Source organism: Sceloporus occidentalis, unplaced genomic scaffold, assembly GCF_023333645.1.
Source record: "Sceloporus occidentalis isolate IW3139 unplaced genomic scaffold, rSceOcc1.0.p SCAF_271, whole genome shotgun sequence".
Lineage (NCBI taxonomy): Eukaryota > Metazoa > Chordata > Lepidosauria > Squamata > Phrynosomatidae > Sceloporus > Sceloporus occidentalis.
In genome coordinates, this window is record NW_028317251.1 from 175,016 (window position 1) to 195,920 (window position 20,905).

At 45.8% G+C, this 20,905-nt stretch overlaps 4 protein-coding genes across 4 annotated transcripts; 1 reads left to right on the forward strand and 3 right to left on the reverse strand.

Annotated features, from left to right (window-relative positions):
* Positions 1-1,752: 1,752 nt before the first annotated feature.
* Positions 1,753-4,968, reverse strand: LOC149275661 (chymotrypsin-C-like). The gene is made up of 8 exons (XM_089504439.1): positions 4,929-4,968; positions 4,022-4,110; positions 3,834-3,931; positions 3,451-3,573; positions 2,794-2,930; positions 2,270-2,415; positions 1,973-2,125; positions 1,753-1,770 (listed from the first exon to the last, which is right to left on the reverse strand). The coding sequence occupies exons 1-8, from the start codon at positions 4,966-4,968 to the stop codon at positions 1,753-1,755; spliced, it is 804 nt and encodes a 267-aa protein (XP_089360565.1).
* Positions 4,969-7,007: 2,039 nt separating this feature from the next.
* Positions 7,008-10,257, reverse strand: LOC149275662 (caspase-9-like). The gene is made up of 9 exons (XM_089504447.1): positions 10,126-10,257; positions 9,257-9,458; positions 9,101-9,150; positions 8,703-8,879; positions 8,525-8,614; positions 8,041-8,188; positions 7,413-7,592; positions 7,221-7,330; positions 7,008-7,100 (listed from the first exon to the last, which is right to left on the reverse strand). Exons 1-9 carry the CDS (start codon positions 10,255-10,257, stop codon positions 7,008-7,010), a joined length of 1,182 nt encoding a protein of 393 aa, XP_089360573.1.
* A 1,457-nt stretch (positions 10,258-11,714) lies between these two features.
* Positions 11,715-16,338, forward strand: LOC149275663 (dnaJ homolog subfamily C member 16-like). Its single transcript, XM_089504469.1, has 14 exons — positions 11,715-11,881; positions 11,988-12,054; positions 12,224-12,557; positions 12,758-12,942; positions 13,042-13,146; positions 13,752-13,910; positions 14,005-14,135; positions 14,432-14,615; positions 14,794-14,976; positions 15,057-15,133; positions 15,229-15,309; positions 15,406-15,504; positions 15,640-15,807; positions 15,948-16,338. Exons 1-14 carry the CDS (start codon positions 11,715-11,717, stop codon positions 16,336-16,338), a joined length of 2,331 nt encoding a protein of 776 aa, XP_089360595.1.
* A 2,408-nt stretch (positions 16,339-18,746) lies between these two features.
* Positions 18,747-20,829, reverse strand: LOC149275664 (agmatinase, mitochondrial-like). The gene is made up of 7 exons (XM_089504448.1): positions 20,459-20,829; positions 20,124-20,326; positions 19,929-19,977; positions 19,558-19,753; positions 19,142-19,321; positions 18,925-19,009; positions 18,747-18,820 (listed from the first exon to the last, which is right to left on the reverse strand). The coding sequence occupies exons 1-7, from the start codon at positions 20,827-20,829 to the stop codon at positions 18,747-18,749; spliced, it is 1,158 nt and encodes a 385-aa protein (XP_089360574.1).
* Between the last annotated feature and the right edge of the window lie 76 nt (positions 20,830-20,905).

Here is a 20,905-nt window from a genome sequence, read left to right on the forward strand (position 1 = left end):
AGATTGCAGTGTGTATATATATATATATATATATATATATATATATAGTCGCGTGAAAAAGGAAGTTCAACAAAAATAAAGCCAAAGTGGAGAAGCCATGTGTGAAAAACTAAGTACACCTTATGATTCAGTAGCTTGTAGAATCACCTTTAGCAGCAATAACTTGAAGTAATTGTTTTCTGAATGACTATCAGTCTCTCAAATCATTGCGGAGGTATTTTGGGACACTCTTCTTTACAACGTGGGTTCATTTTATTGAGGTTTGTGGGCATTTGTTTATGCAGAGCTGTCTTAAGGTCCCACCACAGCATTTCAATCAGGTTGAGGCCTGGACGTTGACTGGCCCATTGCAACACATTTTGTTGTGTATTTGCTGGTGTGCTTGGGATCATTGTCCCGTTGCATCACCCAATTTCGGCCAGGATTTAGCGGTTGGACGCATGGCCTCACATTTCACTCTAGAATACTTTGGTAAATGACTGCAAGGTTCCCAGGTCCTGTGACTGCAAAACAACCCCAAATTATCACACCTCCGCCACCCTGCTTGACAGTTGATTTCACCAAACCTGGCACTGTGCATTATGGCCAAACATCTCCACTTTGGCCTCGTCTGTCCAAAGGACATTGTTCCAGAAGTCTTGCGGTTTGTTCAGATGCAAGCCTAAGCCATGCTGCCATGTTCTGTTTAGAGATAAGAGGCTTTCTCCTCCAACCCTTCCAAACAAAACATACTTGTTCAGCCTTTTTATAGTTGTACTGTCATGAACGTTACCATTTAACATACTAACTGAGGCCTGTAGAGTCTGAGATGTAACTTTTGAGTTTTTTGTAATTTCTCTGAGCATTGTACGGTCTGACCTTGAGGTGAATCTGCTGGGACGTCCTCTCCTGGGAAGGTTGGCAAATGCCCTAAATGTTTTCCAACCTTTGAATAATCTTGCTCACTGTAGAATGGTGGACTTTATTGTTTGGAAATGGCATTATAAACCTCCCTAGATTGATGGGCAGCAACAATTGCTTCTCTAAAGTCATTGCTGATGTCTTTCCTTCTTGGCACTGTGTTAACACACACCTTAAACTGCTAAAACATTGGCTTTTATAGAGGTGCTCACACTTGCTGGTGATCAATTAGCAGCATGTCTGCTACTTAGCACCTCAATTCCTATGGAAGCTGTATGGGTGTACTTAGTTTTTCACACATGGCTTCTCCATTTTGGCTTTATTTTTGCTGAATAAATCATGACACGGTGTAATATGTCATGTGTTGTAATTCATCTGAGGTTGTGTATACATATATACATATAGAACATTGCAGGCAACTGTCTAATTAAAGGGGAGATGTTGGTATTACAGCTTTTAGCTTAACTAAATTTATTTTATTAAAAATGTTTGTCAATCAAAATTGACAATCCTCATGGTGAAGAGGCAGATTGTCAGTAAAGGAGCAAACTCTTGGGGTAAAAGTGCAGATATTCAGGGGGAAATTGACAGATTCTTAGAAAGAATAATCAGGATGAGTTTAAGAATTTTAGCAGCCGTTGGAATTCACCCTAACCGGGGCATCAGTTTACTGAAAACATGTAAAAGGTAAAAATATCACGCAAATACCATTTCATTGACGACTTGTTTTATTGAAATAAAAACAAAACATATTTAATTTGTTCAGGATGTTACAGATGATATAAAGAACGCATGTCTTCCACGTCCTGTCGTGGAGAAAGGGCAACGGGAATCACATCTTCCGAATCGTATTTAGTTGCTGGCGATTTTCTGTAAAAATACATGAGAATAATTATGTTTATTAATGGGCAGTTTGGGCTGGGCTGGGATATTGATAGTTTTGGTTTTTGTCATGGCGTGTTATCATTTAATAATATGGCACCAGCAATATATATATATAGAGAGAGAGAGGGAGCACGGAAAGGAATTTCTGTTACAGGACAGTAATGGTGGACAGATGTGCGACACCCACCTGGCTAATCCAGCTATCGTAAGCGGACACACGGGTGAAAACGGTGGGTTTCTTGATGTAGTTACAGCTGAGACCGGAGCCGAAACTCACAATACCGTGAACTTCCCAGCTTCCACTGGCTGCCTGGCAGTTCAGAGGACCGCCGGAATCTCCCTGTGCAAAAACATGACATCTTTAAAAATGCTGTATATTGTGTTATTGCAATTATTCAGCATTATACCGCTTTACAAATACTCAAACCGGACCAAGTGTGAACCGCTTCAAATCAAAATTTGAGTCAACAGAGGCGTTTCTTACGTTGCAGCCGGAGACAACACCGTCACCTCCAGCACAGACCATGGTTGTCTTGACCTGGGATCCCCACCAGTCACGCTGAGTGCAGGTAGCATGGTCAACCACAGGCAGAAGGGCTTGCTGCAGGTTATCAGCGATTGGTCCATTGGCTGGAAGACAAAACCCAATGTTTTTGCACCATTCTAACCAGCGTGGTGTATATCAACCCACCACCTCTTCTACTTGAAGAGCGATGTAAGGTTCTTAACGCGCACCCATCAATATAACATGTAAGTTCCTACACACTGGGGCAGAACTTCACTAGAAGGCAGTTTTAGTATTGAGTGAAACTTGGACACTATAAAGAGGCACCCTCTGTATGTGTTCAGTATAAATTAAGTCCATTAGACCCTTTTAAGAAGTCAGGGTTCAAAGCGGGTATAGAGGAGAGAAGGTTTTTTGGTAGGTCCCTCACCCGCCCGACTTGGACATTTTGATAAAATATTTTGTGCGGCTACGGCAATAAAAGCTGTGAGTATATGTCTTACTGTACAGGCGTCCCCATCCAGTAACGTAGCAGGGGAAGTCATTTGCCAAGACGGCTCCCTCGGCGGGCAGGCAGGCTGGCTGGATTTTGTCGCTCACTTCCACTGGCTGTGAAAGCTTAATCAGGGCGATGTCATTGCTGGTGTTGGGAGAAGAATTGACAATGTTACCCCAGCTGGACTGCAAATTCACGAGTTAGATGAAACAAAGAGATATCAGTTCCTAAATGGTCCTAATTCTAGGTCAAGACACTGCAGAACTTTCTTGGAAGGAACAGCAATTGGATGAATTATTGGATCAACAATCAATAAATATGGATTTTGCTTCTTTTTTTCCAAAAATATCTAAATTGAAACTCAAGTTAACTTTTCTTCGTTTACCCAGCCCTTGTGATGAAGGATTCTGGGGTAAATTGGTGAAGGGTCCTTCTAGACACAGCCTTGCCGGGGTAAAAGGGCATCAACGCCATTTCTGATGTATCATGCCTGGCCGACATCTATTCCGCCCGTCAGATCTCAGTGATGTACCCCACACGTTATTGAGGGTTCAGTGTCTGTTTCAGAGTAGGCAGGCTCAGGTTTGGCCGTAAACGTCCCTATACGATTACATTTGTATAGAATGACCCCCCCCTTTATAAACCCTAGTGCATTCTAACTTACACAATGAGGTAAGAATTCCAGTTCTCGTGCACAATGATTTTTTCGGGTGAAATAGCGATGGAGCCCTCCTCTTCATTCCTCAGGTTGTGTTTTCCCAGGTAAACTCTATATGTTCTGGTGGAGCTGGAGACAAAACACAAGATTGAACATTGACCAAGCCTGACCAGTGGATTTCTAAAGTATCCGCATTGGGAAGGGTAGGCTAGGGGCAGATAAGATTTAGGGCCACCTGGCATGAGCCACATGCCATACACACATATAAATACGGGGTTTCTTGGAAATTTTGACATTGTGGTGATCTAATTCGGAACATTCCCAGAATGCCAATAGAATGTCCGTGCTGACTTCTTGAACATTCTCTCGAGATCATTCGTTACGAATACCTGATGCAATGAGCGGCAGTTAGCACCCAGTTATCAGCAATGAGGGTTCCTCCACAGGTGTGGCCCCAGCCGCTGGTGCCTTGATACTGGAGTGAGATCTATAGCGAAAAAAAATCTCAAAATGTCATAATTATCATTTTACCGAATCTTCCAGATTTAAGCCTAAAACACAAGGGCTGGCTCCTTACCTGCCATGGCCAACTGTTTGGTCTCACATCTTCCCCATTGACCACCCTGGATAGGTTGGGCTGGTAAGCGGGGACACCGCAGCTGTAGGCTGAAATACAGAACAGGATTCATTGGGTCAAGGGTTACATATTTTATGAAGCAGAATGTAAAAAAAATGTAAGAAACAACAGGGGAATCCATTATGTATTTAGATAAATATTATATTGATGTCAGGGGGAACCGACACATAATTTAGGTATTTTATTTTTGTATTTTTTTTTTTGTTTCGTTTTTGCTTTCCAAGTCGTGGATATTCATTCAGACATGTGGCTGAAAATACCCCAAAAAGTCACAAATGTATTATTATCTTGTCCAGTGAGTTTGTGACGGGGGCCATCTGGGCTGATTCAAGAGCCTGGGCACGTGTAACAAGATCCTCAAACCTTGTATTTCTAGGTGGGATTGGGAATTTAGGCCCAACAAAAGTCCTCAAAAATCTTAATGTCAACCCTGAACCTTTATCGCAAACCATTAACTGCTGCAGAGCAACTCGAGAGCTGTGACCCAATTCACCGATGACTCCAGTAGGCACTTAACGCCATGAAAATGGCAGACCCTCTAAATTACCAGAATTAGACTGATCTTCAGTATAAAACCGATGTAAATAGAAACGATGTACATAAAATCAACGCAATAAAGTTCTTGCGACAGAGAAGTTTATGCCTTATTTTAAGAATAATTATATAATTATTATTTAATCGCAGGGAAAAAAAAAAAAAAGTTTGAACCCTAGACATTTTTGCCTTCCTCGTGTTTGCAAAAATTATTTCAGAACCTCTTCCTTAAAAATATTAGGATCTATAAAATATGACATCATAGAGGAATAATACATAGAAAAATAATATAATATATAATTTCTTTACTTACCGTAGCCCAGGAAGATCGCGAGCAGCACAAACCTGAACATTGTGATTTCTCAGAATTTTCTAGCTTCACCTAACGACTTATATACCAAGGCATATCTAGGACTTGGCCGAAAGATCAATAGTCGTGAGATTATCGAACCCAAAGCGACCAATCAGCAATTTCATAAGCAATATTTACTTAATTTTCTATATTTGTAGTTTGGCAAAAATAAAAGTTGACAATTAATACTAAAGGGCTCATGACGAGCAAATGAACGATCCTTCCAAAAAATAAAGTGGCGGCATTATGGTCACAGATTTTGACACTTTTTATTCACCAATAAGAAATGGATTTAATCATTTAATCTATATATTTGGGGGGGGCGGTTGATTTTACCCTTTATATAAACAAATATAACTTTAAATTTCACATGCACAAAGACTTTTTTCTCCATTTCAGGACAAAAACTTGGGTTGTTTTTTTTTCATTTTCTGGCACAAAATTTCATGTATATTTTAATATAATTAGGGCTTTAAAATAAGTTTGAAAAATGATTTTGCAGAATTTAAATATTTTTGTCACAAAATCACAATACATTCTTCTGATGTTAGATCCATCACTCAAACTGCTCGAGATTCATAGATAAATCCACCTTTCCAAGGTTTCCCCTATATTCCCGCCGAGTGCAATCAAACAATCCTCAGGCTCAATTTGGCTTCAAAAAGTGGGGAAATTCAATCATGACGCCCAAAGCAGTCAAAATAATCTCTAGCTCTAACGCAATCTTGATCAAAACCCATATCTAAGTGGCAGTGAATTCCACAGCTTTACTGCCCTCACTGTAATGGATGCTTTATAGCTTAATAGCTGCCTGTGGGGGGTGAAGATCCCCCCCCAAAGATGGGCTAATACGGACTAATACTGATATATTTTTACCTTGTTTGTACTCTTTTTTTATATTTTAAATTGAAAATAATAAATACAAATAATTAACTTTTTGCCCGCAAGCACAGAGTAGGTTTTTTTTAATATATATATATATATTTTAATAAATTCAACATAATATTTAGGAGAAGTAAATTGATTTTTTTTTGTAGATTACCTTTTTTTAGGGATTATTTGAAAAATCGATTAGGAACATAGATGTTTACACGACAGTTGTCTTTGGACGGGGAAAGCATTTTATCGCTTATCGCCGTCTGTACATATTTTGTTCTGCCAGCCAGAGCTGCATCTTTGTATCTCAAGGATAAAATAACACGGAACACATGTTTTACTCGCACGGCCCAGGTGTGCGGCTTCTCAGCGTTCCCGGGTCAGGTCGGGGAAGAGTTTCGCGAGGAAACAGGCAACGGTTTCAGTGTTCTCCATACTGACGGGGGAGAAACCAGATCGGGTTTCTTTTCGGGTAAATGAATGATTTCATGCCGGGCCGCGCTAGTCGGACAACTTAAAGGTTCAGCGCTCGTTTTTTGCTTCGGAGCAAATTATCGACGGTTCTCATGAAACTGGGTATTTTCAGTAAAAATCCAAATATTTCAACACTGAGGGGTAATAGATCAGTGGAACCACCTTCTAGTAGAAGAGGTTGGCTACATACATAGTCTTTTGCACATTATATATATATTTTTTTTTTTTTTTTTACTTTATTGTTTTGTAACAGAGCGCAGAGTTGGTACAAATCTTCATTGTCATTTTATTTAAAAAACTTTTATTTTACAAACATTACACAATTATAAATCATTAAACTCATCCCATAAAAAAAAAGTTACGTTTTTATTTATTTTTGTTTTTCCTTTACAAGAGTATCTCAAAAAACCTGGCAGGAAAGGTTATGTTACGTGCAGATCCCGGATATCCGGCTGCGACGTCCCTCTTCCAAAATGTATTTTCCCTGTTACTTTATAACAGAGTGTGACTAAACGCCCCCCCCCCCCCATAGACCTCAATTCATTAAATGGTCTTCTTGGGTGAATAAGCCCCAGGCATTCTATCGCATTCTGAAAATTCCTCAAGATAAAGTCTTGTTGCTTCTTTCTGGCAGAAATAAATAAGAGGCAATGTTTTCCGACGTGTCCTCTGCACAGAAAAAAAAAATCCTCAAATGGTGTGGAAGAAAAATCGTTTTCTCAGGAAGTTAAAGTATCCGGGGATCTGCTTGTACGTTCCTTTGCTCGCGACTTCATTTGCAACCTAAAAATACAAAAAAAGCGTTACTTTTTAGAGGAACTGGATTCCATATTCCTGGAAATTTACCAGGATAAAGAGAAGATCCAGACGACCACAATTCTACATCGAGGCCCAAATACCCACCATCACGAGAAGCGTTTGGAGATCAAACTTCGAGGCAAACTCTCCCAGGATCATGTCTAACGTCTCCACGTACCACGAACCTCTGTTCTGATCCCTCCACGACACAAACCCTGGTTAGGAAACACTCTGTATGAATATGTGTATTTCCAACCGCGTCCCTCTACAAGACGCCCCACGCCGCGGCGTTCCTACCTGGAAAGGTTGAGTAAGACACCAGGATATCGCTGGCCGTAGGAAGACTCGCCACAGCGTCGGTTTCGTCCATATCGCCAGCTTCGGGGCGCACTGGAGTCGCATCGGAGTGGAGAGACTGCTGGGAGTTGGAGCTGGGGAGACTTTCTGAGTCCACTTCAAAACCTCTGTCTTTCTGATCTACGAGGTGGAGAAGGAAACCGGTGCTGCACACTTACATCTAAACTCTCATCAGCCTCACCGTTCCATCTAGTCTGCCATTTTTTTGACCGACTTTTTACTTATATTAATTATTTTGGATAGTTTGAAGCACGTCCCATGCTTTCTCTGTCTAGGGTTACTAAGATGTTTAACAATGGTATCTCTTGTACCCTACCCAAAGCGTCCTACGATACCGGCATCCAAAGATCTCCCGCGCGCCCTTGCAAAGCCCCAGAGGAGCCAAACAAAGCTCCTTTCACATAACCCAGCTGCTCCTTCCGCCTCGAAGCAAGAAAACAATGCCTTCTATTTAAATAAGGAAATATATAAAATAACAGAGTAGTGCAGACGTTCTTATCATCTGACATTAATGTTGGCCGGAGATCCGGAAGGTCTGTAGATGCCACCGAATGGAGAGCGATCTTACCTCCTCCGCAGGCCTGGATGAAGAAGAGCTTCGGTTTCCCCCGGAGGCCGGGGCAGTTATTGCCATTAAAGTAGCTGACGATACGTTCCACGGGGACGCGTATCCCGTCCGTGCCGTAAACACCCCCGGGGAACTGTCTGTGCCGAGTCTGTAACCCCCCCAAAAAAAAAAAAATGTGAGAAAAGAATATTTACATCCATTCTACGCATCAGAAGAGGCCGGTCGGAACGACGGAGAACAATACAAAGGGACACCAAATGAAACACAGGACCTTAGAACTTATAGATAGAACTTTTCACTTCTGTGGATTCTGTAGGACTTGGCCGCCCCGACTTCTAACCAGCAATGATTCCGTGCACTACTGGAAACCCGCTTTAAAAAAATTAAGCGAAATTAGTATCAGCCCCGAACCCTACGAGCGAACCCGAGATTCCGAGCGATGCTTCGTAAACTGTAGTCCACGGAGCCTCTGCCTGTAACCCACCTCACATCCGTGGGACAGGATCACCACCAGGCAGCAGTCCTTCTTGCTGTGATCCCGCTCTGCCAACCTCTGGAGCTCCTCCTGAATCTCCTAGGGTGACAGAAAGACAGCGTTTTGAGGACACAGAACACGCGTTACCTGGACACGGAACACCTGCTGAAGTGTATCACGCGCTCACCGATCCTTTCAGGTTATTCCTCACGAGGACCTCAAAGCGGAACGAGCCGAGTGTCTTCTCCAGCTTATCGCGATCCACGTTGGACCCCGTTCTCTTGGACAACCCGGAGCCCTCGTCAAACTCCACGTTATTGACGATAAGGCAAAAGCCGCAGGGGTCGGAGTTCATCGGGTAATTCTACGGTCACGGGAAAAAAAGTCTACAGCGTTACGTGGAACATCTGACCGACACGCACCACGTGGGCTACCACGATACAGATTTACCAGGGTCACCTGTTTTTTTCAGGTGATGATATTTATTTTATATCATTTTTAGACTTATTTTTCAGGACTAATTTATTGTCAGCTCACCGATAATTTGAAAATGTAAAATAAAATATTTAAAATTAAAATTCAGACCTGTTCTTTCTCCCAGGCCTCACCCGTCACCTGCGTTTTTTCAGCGAAATCTGTCCAGATAAAGAATTTAGATTTTCTTCATTTAATATTATATTTGATATTGAGTTTGTTTTATTTGAGAAGTCACCATAACTGAATTTTGTTTTTTATACCTACCTTTCTTGGAAGGCGATAACGGAATCGGCGTTATAGGGGGCGTCTCGTACAGCGATCCTCCGCCCTGCCCCCGGAGGAGATCCGCCAGCTCGTCCTGGCCCGTGCTCTTCAGACATTGCAGGAAGAGAGGGAAGGCCTGACCCCCGCGCGTTTCCAGCTCCACCAGTAACATCCGCGCCTGATCCCTCCGGGTACCTGCGAGCTGTCACGACAGATCCAGAGCCATGGGTACCCCCAACTGCAAAACTATTTGCCCCACGATCCCCTTTAACGCTGCACTTAGTAGATCGCTGTCATCCTAAAGGATGTATTTTTTTATGGGGACATCTTGCGGACCCGTGTTAGAACCTCCATCATGATGTCATAGAAAGTAGGTCATTTTACTAATTCAACTAAATGACTTCACTGCTTTATAATCAACAAATAACCCCCAGAACAAAGCAGTAAGATACTTATTTTACTTATTTTATAAGGGCTCCGGGTCTGTTTATTAGTATCATTAAGGGTGTGGTTGGGGTGTGATGTGGGTGGGGTTGGGGTGTGACAGAGGCGGGGCTTCACCCAGACTATTTATGTGATTTCTAGACCTATTTATATCTATGTAAGGGGGCAGGATTTCCTGCAGAATCCGTACACATTATTCCTGTGGGGGGCTTCGTACCCCAAACTAACCCCTGTCACCCCTTGATCTGCCCACTTCCTCTCTAATCCTGCCCACCTGGTTTCACTAATACCCCCTGTTTGGTCCATGTTCCCCTGACATGTCTCATTACCGGTTTTGTGTTCCCTGCTAACCCCGGTTTTTCCCCTGCCCCAGGATTTGTTTAATGCCCCCCCCCCCCTGCCCATGCCCTGATGTGGCCCCTGACCTTAATCTCTTCTATCATGTCATCGCTGAAGATGCCCTTCTCCAGCAGCTGGTCCCAGAGCTCTGACACTTGCATGGATTTCACTAACCGGACCCGGTTTAGCTGCAGGGCTTGCCGGTGCCGCTCCTCCATCCCTGCTTCTCACTCTACCCACTTCCGTAAACAGAAAGATCGGCGGCTCTGCGCATGCGTGGCACGTGCAGCCATGTTACTGCTCTCACTGACCACACAGTGCCCGCCATATTGCCACACCCAGAGGCACCCCTGGGTGCACGGTACCGATCCGCAGGGTTGGACTGTGAGCTCGGCGCTGTGCCGTGTGATGTTTACCTAGTAAGAGTTGTAAGACAGGACTAGTTCTAGGTATATGAAGGGGTATCGTGTGATGCATCCGTCATACATCTAATATAATGCCGCCGTTTATTTGCCTGTAGTGTGTCTCCTAATAATTGGGCTGCATCTGTAACATTGAATTGGCTCTAGCGGTGACAGGGTTAAGGATGCTGGCGCATGCAAAATGGAGGATGCGAGTTGGCTGGTCCATTGCCATGGCAACCGGAGGGCGCTAGGGGTGAAATCACGTGATAGCCAAGGGAGGGCTGGATGCTGTCTCCATGGCAATGATGACAGGGGGTGCTGGTGTCTGTCAACGAGCGCGGCCGCTGATTGGAGGGAAGGACTCGTGGTCGGCAGGATGTAGTAGCTGTCGGTAGGCGGGGCTTTCTGCCCATCTTCCGGTTCCGTAGATGAGGTCAAAGGCAGGCCGGAGAGAGAAAACCGGAATGGAGTGAAAGGTGCGGAGTGGCCGGTGAACCGACACGGAGACAGGGGCCGGGAGATCAGCGGAGGCTGAGCTCAGACACTGTGCGGGAAGCGAAAGAGACAGGTGAGAGCCGCGGCCATGGCACCGAGCAGCCGGGTTACATCATGTTACACACAGACACCTCCATGTTATCCCCAGTGACATCACTGGGTAACATGTAGAGCACCCCGGTGACATAGCTGGGTAACATGTAGAGCATCCCTGGTGACATCACTGGGTAACGTGTAGAGCACCCCTGGTGACATCACTGGGTAACATGTAGAGCACCCCGGTGACATCACTGGGTGACGTGTAGAGCATCACTTCGTAACATGTTGTCACTGTGTAACATGTGGAGCACGCCGGTGACGTTGCTGGTGTCATGACATCACAGCCTAATCGCACGCAGCAGGCATTGCTGACATTACACGGATACTAACTGCATCTGGTAAAAACGCTGCGCATTCCACCCCTGCATAATAACGTAGAACGCGTCGCTGGCAGCCAATCGGGAACAGGGGTCAGCTGCATGCTGGGAGCTGTTTCATCGTAGGAGGGGATGCCGAGGATGCTCATGTTCTTCAGGTAACGCGCTGCTGACCGCCGTCCGCGGCTCGTCGTGTAAACGGATACATTTGCCTCCGCCGTGCAGCGGTTTTGGTAACGCGGGTCACGCCGTCCACATGTTACACGGCTTTGTGTCTCTTCTCTCCTTCCAAGATAAAGTAACCGCTCTCCCTGCTTGACCATCTCTGCCTCTCCTGCTTGTCCTCAGATAGATTGAGGGATGGGCCACAGGAAATTACTCCTCCTCTGGCGCTTTATGCTCCTCCTCACCCTGGCTCTGAAGATTTTGTCGGCCGCCGACTTTGACCCGTACCGGATCCTTGGCGTCAGCCGGACAGCGAGCCAAGCGGACATTAAGAAGGCGTACAAGAAGCTGGCCAGAGAATGGTGCGAGTCCGGTCCTTTCCGCCACGTCTCTGTTTAACCCCGAGTCGCCCGGCCGTGTTTCAGCGGCAGCCATATTGTCTCACTTTTTTTTTTTAAATCCATCCAGGCATCCTGACAAGAACAAAAACCCCGGCGCAGAGGACAAGTTTATCCAAGTCAGCAAAGCCTACGAGGTACGTTCTATTCATAGCGTAAGACCCGGGCTCGGAGGTCCCTTCTTCAGGTATCCATGGCAACTCCAAGGACCTTTCTAAGGTCTTCAGAGTTTGCTCTTATTCTGCGGTCGCTCGTCAGTTAAAAGGTATCGTAGAATTCCTTATGGTTCTTGTCGTTATCGTTCAGATTCTCTCCAGCGAAGAGAAAAGAACCAACTTTGACCGATACGGCGACGCGGGCGACAACCAGGGCTACGCTCACCAGCAGCAGCACCACCACTTCCGACACTTCCACGACAGCTTCTACTTCGACGAGTCCTTCTTCCACTTCCCCTTCAACTCTGAGCGCCGAGACTCCTCCGACGAAAAGTACCTCTTGCAGTTCTCGCACTACATCAACGAGGTGGTCCCTGACAGCTTCCGCAAGCCCTACCTCATCAAGATCACCTCGGACTGGTGCTTCAGCTGCATTCACATTGAGCCCGTGTGGAAGGAGGTGGTCCAGGAGCTGGAGGGGCTTGGTGAGTGCGGGGCTTCGCGTCCCAAGAACAGAGATAGAACGAGGCAGGGAGGTTAATAACAGTGTTAATGGTAAAATAGTCGAAACCGCAGATTTTTACTCAAATTATAAATATGTAACAACGTCTCAAACGCAGCCCGCACATCTAAGGGAAAAGTAAATGTTAGAGAAGGTGATCGGAACGTGCGTTCTTCTTCCCAGGGGTTGGAATCGGGGTGGTTCACGCGGGATACGAGAGGCGCCTCGCCCACCATCTCGGGGCGCACAGCACGCCGTCCATCCTAGGCGTCATTAACGGCAAGATCTCGTTTTTTCACAACGCCGTGCTCCGGGAGAACCTCCGGCACTTCGTGGAGAGTCTGCTTCCAGGAAACCTGGTGGACAAGGTAAGGTTGGCCGGCGGAGGACACTCTGATGCCGGGGAAGACGCCGTCCTCTCGTTCTCATTAAATTTCCTCGTTTGTGTGACGTTTTCCTCGTTACAGATAACGGATAAAAATTATGTCAGATTCTTATCCAGCTGGCAACAAGAGAACAAGCCTCACGTCCTCCTGTTTGACCAGATGCCCCCCGTGCCGCTCATCTACAAGGTAAAGGAGCCCAAACCGTGTTATCACGCCGGGTGTAATACAACGCGACGTCACGCTGACACTGCGTGTGCCAGGAATGTGTTACCGTGTAATATCACCCAAGCTGTGAGCTTCCCTGTCTGCCTGTTCCTTGTAACAATGTGTCCAGGGCCGGCCGAAGACTTAACGCCGCCTGGGGCGAAGTTTAAAATGCCGCCCCCCGCCGACGCCGGGGGCGGCATTATCTACCCCCCCCAGTACTTACCCTTAAACAGTCCTGCGGCGAGTCTCCCTGTGCTGCCACGGTGCCGGCTTGTAATGCTGAGCGCCGGAAATTCGCGTCACTTCCGGCGCTCTGAATTACAAGCCGGCACCGAGACCGAACAGGTAAACTCGCCGCAGAGGAGAGAGAGAGGGGCGCCGAGCGGGTAAGCGAAAATCACTCGGTGCCCCTCTCTCTCTCCTCCGCTTCAAAAAAAAAAACCGCTTGGGGCGGCAAAGTGCCGCCCCTTCTGAAGTGCCGCCTGGGGCAATTGCCCCAGTCGGCCCCATTGTAGGGCCGGCCCTGAATGTGTCTGCTTAAGACATGCTCATGACGGGGACTGAGGAGTCTTTCTTTTTGACAGTTAACTGCCTTCGCATACAAGGATTACTTGTCCTTTGGCTACGTGGACTTGGGCCAGAGAGAGACAGAGCAGATGAGCAGTCAGTACAATATAAACATGTATGCGCCGACCATGCTGGTCTTCAAAGAGCACATCCATAAACCGGCTGACGTAGTCCAGGTATGTGCGGGGCGGACGCCGGGGGGGAATTTACATATATATGGGGTCGGGTAAATTCTTTTAATCATTTCATTCTTTTTAACACGCGTTTCAGGCTCGGGGGATGAAGAAACAAGTGATAGATGATTTCATTTCTACCAACAAATTCCTTTTGGCAGCCAGGCTGACCAATCAGAAGCTGTTTCAGGAGCTCTGCCCTGTGAGGAAGTCCCACCGCCAGCGCAAGTGAGTGCACGGCGCTAGAAAAGTACCCCCTGATCGTCCACGGCTTGGCCCCTGACACTCAAAGGGTTTCCCCAATGCACCTTAAATCCTACGAGACCCCTGTTGGTTTAAGAGACGTTCCCGTTTTAAGCAAAGCCAGCGTTTTTTTTAAATAAATTGTGGTATAATTGGTCTTTCGGAAAGCAAGCTGCGTTTCCCGGCTCTTTGGGTTATAATGGACGTGCGGGGCATGAACCCGTAATTCCGCGGTGCCGGCCGTCTTCCTTGTTGTGATGAGCTGTCGGGTGTATTCGTAGGTACTGCGTGGCGCTGCTGACAGGCGAAGGAGAGAAGTTCCAGAAAACCTATGAATCTTTCCTGTCCTTCGCTTCGGCCAACACGAAGGACACGGTCAGATTTGTGCACGTCTTCAAGGAGCGTCAGAAAGAACTGACCAACGCCTTACTGGGAGGAGAGGACAAAAACCCCGACCAGTCCTCCGTACGTACCGGCGCGGCTAGAAGCGTTCGCGCGCCAAAGGGCAGCTGAGCTTACAGAAACGCAGCCAGAACAACAGAAGTCTTCTCTTATTTTATTAACACAATTAAAATGACTTGGGGGCTGTTGGCGTCGATTAAATGTTTTATTTTTACCGGGAAATAATATATATCTCCTGCAGGTGGCAATATTGGAAAGGCGGAACTCGGCTGGTCGAATAGTGTACAAAACCCTGGCGCAGGTCTGGAGCAGCAGCGAAGAAAACAAGTTTACGCTTCTCGACTTCCTGGATCGGTTACGAAGAGACCCGAGCCTCCTGTCTTCCGAAGCCACCCTGACGGATCTGAACGATGAGCTCGCGCCTGTGAGTGATTTCCGTGCGATGCGTCGATGCTCGGTGAGAGGCTTGTTGGCGTGTCGTAAATGTACATTTCTGTATCGTAGGTGTTTTTCCTGCGCTGGTTTTATACCGCGGTGGATTATTGGTCGGACGTGTGGGAGAGCGTTCTCCACAATAACTGGTACGTAACCAACACCCCCCCCCGCCGCGTGCGTTATATGTACACCTGTGATGGGCGCTGGTTGCATCTTTTAAAGTCGTCCTTTTGTTGTACAGGAGAGAGATGATGCCGCTGCTTTCCTTGATATTTTCTGCTCTCTTCATCCTCTTTGGGACAGTAATAGTCCAGGCGTTCAGGTAAGGAGGCCGTGTGGCTCCTGCACGTCCGTTTCTCATACAAACGAATGTTCTTTGCTGAAGGTCTGTTATGGTTTTGGGTTTTTTTCTCATTAGCGACTCCAGTGATGAGAGAGATTCAGTTCCTTCCGAGAAAGAGGAGCCGACTGATAAGGAGAAGGCCACTGAAGCCAACTATACCAAGGAAAATACTAGGTAAGGCTGGACGTGCCCAGGAAGGGCGCTTGATCACACCAGGCTGTCCCAGCCGCAAGGTTTTGCATTGTTTTTCAATGGGTTTAGGGACCGCCCATGGTCCTTAAGGGGTTAATGCGTGATGTCTTCCTCCAGGGTCCCCAAGAAAGGCTTTGTCGAGGTGACAGAATTAACAGATGTGAATTACATGAGTAACCTGGTCAGGCTGCGTCCCGGCCACATGAATGTGGTCCTCATACTGTCCAGCTCCACCAAGGCCAGTCTGCTGCAAAGGTTCGCCCAGGAGGTTTACACGTTCACTGGGTGAGTGTCCGCGGTGTTTGTCTTTTATCATTAAACCTTTTTTTAGGGCAGGCGAAGCCGTATCTGCCCCGTATGTAGCAGGTTTGGGGCAGAATGTTCCTTGTTGGTTTATATCCCTAATGTTGCGTTGGGACTTTCAGGAGCAGCTCCCTCCACTTCTCTTTCCTGAATCTGGACAAGCACCGAGAGTGGCTGGAATACCTGCTGGAGTTTGCCCAGGACGCGGCGCCGATCGCCTACCAGTACGACGAGCACTTCCTAGAAAGGGACTACACCGGCTACGTTCTGGCTTTGAACGGCCACAAGAAATACTTCTGTCTGTTCAAAGCCCAGTCAACGTTAGAAGACGAGAAGCTTTCTGAAGAGTCTGAACTTTTATCCCCGCCTGGGGACGGCCTGAGGAAGATCTCCCTGGGCTCCGGCTCGGGCCACATTAAAAAGAAATTAAACAAGTTATCGCTATGGATGGAACGCTTGTTAGAAGGATCTTTGCAGAGGTTCTACATACCTTCCTGGCCTTCACTTGACTAAAATGATCTACAGGGGGGCTTTAGGTCCCTGTAAACTGTGAACGTGAAGACGTTTTCCTGATGGAGGAGTCGCACGCTTTAAACGGGTGTCCCGGAACTTTGCCCGGAGCAAAGACTGGTTTTCTGGGGGAACCTGTTCATTATGCAAAGAGAGCGCGCTGGAGTCCGCCATTACCTACGCCACATACTGCCTGCCTTGTTTCCCAGCTACTTCAATGACTTCTCAGCTGGCTCACTTCCTACATGAGACTGTCCATGCCCCCCCCCCCTCTCATGCGCAGTCCGGTAACACCTTATTCTCTCTGTTTCTTGCGTCCAGAGGTGAGATAAAGAAAACGGTCTCGACCGCTCTTAATTCTAACTTATTGGAGCGTTCTTGACTACATTAGAATTTAGAGCACCAAATGATAACACTGCAAAAGTAGTTTTCTTCTCATAATATCCCTATCTTATATTAATAACATATTTGCTGCTATGAGCCCCGATTTGTCCATTTCTACCAAGCAATCGGGTCGCGCATGGACCTTTAGCTGCTCATTCACCATGAATTCCTTTGCTCTGGAATGTAACAGTCCAGGCGTCTCATTCGCCATTGTTAAACAACCCCAGCGGGAAAAAGTACTGACGGCTTTGTATCTGTCGTAGAAATTCTGTAGGTACTTTGCAGATCCCAAAATAAATCCCACGAGCGGCGCCTCCTTGCCGCAACTCCCTTACATCAAGAAACGTGAAATACCCAATTTCGTGGGGGGGGTTTCTTTTGTATTCTTGTCCTCGTCCGGCTATGTTTCGAACCGCGAGAAATCAAGAACTTGAAAAAGTTAATATTGTAGCATTTTAAGAAATGTTTTTGTTCTGCCGTGGAATGTGAAATATTGAAACGACCTTAAATTCTACCAATCGCAAATCTGATGCTGACAAAAACTTTAGAATTTTTTTTTTTTTTTATTTACATTTTCTGCTACCGCAATTGTCCAGAAATAGATCTATATATTAAATGCCAAAGTTTTTCTAACAATCATACGTCAGGAGGGGTCCACAGTAGCGGGGGGGGGGCATGATACTTTGGGGGATTTAGAATGCTTTTTTTGTTTCAATATCCAGGCAATATATTAAAAATCTACAAATTAATGTAAAATTGTTCAATATTTTGGAATGTAATCATGATTATAGGGGTTACCGTGCATTTTGAGTATCACTGACTGGTCCAATTTATAATTCCTTTAGCTAATTATAAATAATCAGAGGCTTGAGGGTCTTTTATTCATGTTTTCTACCCACTCCAAGGTTAATTGGCATATAAGCGTACGATGTCACGTGTTCCGAAACACGTGAACTTACAACCGCAGGAGGAATAAGCTACTTCGGTCGTTTCAAGCGACCCGTCTAACTCCATTATGGCGACCGCTACGGTACGTGATCTTAAAACGATGCCGCCTCTCACACTGGTAGCGTTATCATTCTGGCGTTTTAAGGGTTAAGAAGAAAAAAAAATACTTGATTTATTCTTGCATTAAATATGGCAGCATGGCAGAAGAGTTTGCACTTTTTTTGTAGGAAATAATTTATTTTATCTAGTGTTTTTTTTTTTAATTATTTAACTTAACTAAGGAACTATGTAATTTGTATATTTTTGTTTTAAAAACGACGACTGCATTGGAAACTTAAATAAACTATTTTACCGTCAGATCTAGACTGTTTTATTGGGGAGGGGGGGCAAGGGTAAAATTCTTATTTTATTATATATATATATATATATATATTTTTTTTTTTTATTTTTTTTTATTATTATTATTATTTTTTTAATTGATTCTGAACTAAAATAATCAAATTTCAGGTCTGTGTGCCTTGTTACGTAGTCTTTGTTAAAGGTGGACATGGGACCTGCATGGGAAGGATCAGTGATGTAGCTACTTGAATGCAGAGGCCGGTCCGCTACGGACAACAACGCTGTTTCGCACGGCTAAATATATGCATGCATGGTCATTTTGTTACTTAATGGCTCTGCTGGCCAATTTTCTGTAAACCCCATATATCAGGTATTTGTCGACCGTAAATAAAGTAAAAAAAAATTAGGTTTTATGCATCCGTGCGGCAATCTTTTTAACGAGTTTGTGAAGTTACATGAAATTTTCTGCTTGTAAAAAAGTAAGTTTAAGGAGCGCATGTTCTACATTCCATCTTTTATTCTGTAAGAGGGTGACCTTCGGGTTGTTTTCGTTAATCCGGGGAAGCTCTCGTCTTGTTTCTTGGAAGGAGTCGATTCGGTGACCTTGTATTTTAGCTGTGGATGAGCCGGCGGATGCAGCTGCATTCAGCGAAATGCGTTGGAGTCGCGTCCCATCATGGAAGATGAAATATATACATGTTTTTTTGTTGTTTTTATTGAACCGCCAGGTTACGTGGATCTCAGTAAGTATTCACCCCGGGCAGAGCGCAGAGCATCTCAAACAGAAGGTTGGCTGCTGTCAGTGCTGTGTTACCTGAGACATGGAAGAGAAATGTTTGTTGGCATAAAAAATGCCACGGAATGGACGTCTCTCTTGTTCTAGTGCCAAAGACCATTTCCTGCGCCCCACATACTCACCAGAGAGATCATACATAGGAGCCACTTCAACAAGGTCACAGCCAACGATATTCAGTCCCATGCAACCCCGAATTATCTCCAAACCCTTAAAAAAAAATAAAATACAGAAATTCACATTTTGCCTGCCGCTGTCCCACCAGGCGTCGGATTGTTCTGGTACTTTTTTTGGATTTTGCAATTATGGTAAATGTTTACATTTTTTGTTGTTTTGTTTTACCTGGCTGGTGGTGAGACCGCCGATCTCTGGGGTTCCGGTCCCCGGAGCAAAAGATGGGTCGAGTCCATCAATATCAAAACTGATGTAAACGGGTTTATCCCCCATTTGGAGCCTGATGTCCGACATCAGGGGGACGAGGGACTTCATCCAGCAGTCCTCGGCGTAGACCAAGCGAAAACCCTGTGCCATAAAGCAATGGTTACTGGACATGTCTGAACTTTTCCCCTGGGCCCTTTCCCCTTCAAAGGAATTCAATTATTTAAATATAATACACAAATCTATGAATTCTGTAGACTTCACCCCAGAGTTCCTTCCCATTAGAAGCTACAGGACTACATTAATGATGCCTAGAAGCCAACAAAATGGTGAATTTTGGTTTCCGGTTATTGGCCAGGACGATAACCGTATTATATTACCTTGTCTTGGCAGAATTTCAGTGAGTCAACACTGTAGGAGGAACCTCGAATCCCAATTTGAACGACTCGTTTACAGTCCAGTAGACCCTCATCCACGCACCGTCTGAATGGTGTTCCGTGGTAGATCTTCTCCCCCAAGGCCTGGTCTCCTGTGTCAGAGTGAGCGTCCACATGTACCAAACCTACGGGACCATGTCTAGCAACCAAAAGATGGCAGAGCTCAGAGTGCACAGTCCCTCCAACAACATGGGTGAATATATGTCTAATCACATACAACAAATGTGTTACTGTATGGTGTTGGCGTGTTTGTATGTGAGACTGATGGATGGGTGGGAGTGGAGTATGAATGAATATGAATGAAGACCACTTACTTCTCGGCGACAGCTTGAAGGATGGGATACGTGATTGTATGGTCTCCACCTGGACAAGTCAAGAGCATAGGAATTACATATATAAGAAACTACTTTGCTTTCATTGACCCCAAAGGGTTGAGAGGACTCAGTATAGGATGGTAACTTATTTTGCTTGGCGTTCCCTCTGTAACAAATAAATTGGGGGTTCCTCACCTAGCGTTAGGGGTATACACCGCGCTTCCATTATCTTCTGATAGGCCTCTTTGATTATTCGGCAGCTGTCCTTCAGATTATACAAATTGACCTTCACGTCACCAATATCTGCCACCATGAGGGAGTTGAACGGCGCGGCCCTGGTGTTGATGTTGTATCTGCGGATCATGGAAGACTCTGCCCGGATGTGGCGAGGCCCGAACCTAAAGTACCATCAAGAAAAAGAGGGGGACCGAAGAAGTCACCAAGGGGTTTATTCATAAAAAAAATCCCTCCCTTTTACTAAGGGGCAGCAAAGTGAACCAGTATTAAAGAGGTTAAAGATCTTTCCTTGCCTTGCTCCGGGGCGGTTGGAGGTGCCCGTATCGAGGGGTACCCCAATAAACGCAGCATCAAGTCCCTCTGCAGTTTCCTGATAGGGCAGCTTCAACATGGTGCAGATCCCGACGGGCCGGGCGACGTGTTCCGCGCTGGGGGGTACGTTAAATGTTTTCCCCGAGGCATTGCGCTGTTGGGGCGTATGAGCTTTCATCATGCTGCACCCCAAGACTGGCGGAGATCGCTTTATAGAGGTGTGCAAAGCTCTGACCATTGCCCCTCTGATACTCTGTCCGCCAGCTAAATACCCCGAAGACATAGCTTTGGGGGCAAACAGTTGGGTGTAGATGTGAGCTCCGTTCCTGCGCAGGTTTCTCGCAGCGGCCATGCCGAGCACCCAGTTTCACAGACAGATCAAAGTGCAGCTGTCTCTCTCTCATGTTCCTGGCACCCATTCCTTCCCC

Coding starts and splice junctions, on each gene's coding strand:
- LOC149275661 (XM_089504439.1), bottom strand. CDS start 4,968: ATGTTCAGGTTTGTGCTGCTCGCGATCTTCCTGGGCTACG. Junction 4,111..4,928: donor CGCGATCTTCCTGGGCTACG/GTAAGTAAAGAA, acceptor TCTGTATTTCAG/CCTACAGCTGCGGTGTCCCC. Junction 2,931..3,450: donor TGGAATTCTTACCTCATTGT/GTAAGTTAGAAT, acceptor TCCCAACACCAG/CAATGACATCGCCCTGATTA.
- LOC149275662 (XM_089504447.1), bottom strand. CDS start 10,257: ATGGAGGAGCGGCACCGGCAAGCCCTGCAGCTAAACCGGGTCCGGTTA. Junction 9,151..9,256: donor GTTATCGCCTTCCAAGAAAG/GTAGGTATAAAA, acceptor TTATCTGGACAG/ATTTCGCTGAAAAAACGCAG. Junction 8,189..8,524: donor TCCTGTCCCACGGATGTGAG/GTGGGTTACAGG, acceptor GGGGGGTTACAG/ACTCGGCACAGACAGTTCCC.
- LOC149275663 (XM_089504469.1), top strand. CDS start 11,715: ATGGGCCACAGGAAATTACTCCTCCTCTGGCGCTTTATGCTCCTCCTC. Junction 12,055..12,223: donor AAGTCAGCAAAGCCTACGAG/GTACGTTCTATT, acceptor GTTATCGTTCAG/ATTCTCTCCAGCGAAGAGAA. Junction 15,134..15,228: donor AGCGTTCTCCACAATAACTG/GTACGTAACCAA, acceptor TTTGTTGTACAG/GAGAGAGATGATGCCGCTGC.
- LOC149275664 (XM_089504448.1), bottom strand. CDS start 20,829: ATGGCCGCTGCGAGAAACCTGCGCAGGAACGGAGCTCACATCTACACC. Junction 20,327..20,458: donor TCCAACCGCCCCGGAGCAAG/GCAAGGAAAGAT, acceptor ATGGTACTTTAG/GTTCGGGCCTCGCCACATCC. Junction 19,322..19,557: donor TGAAATTCTGCCAAGACAAG/GTAATATAATAC, acceptor TTTATGGCACAG/GGTTTTCGCTTGGTCTACGC.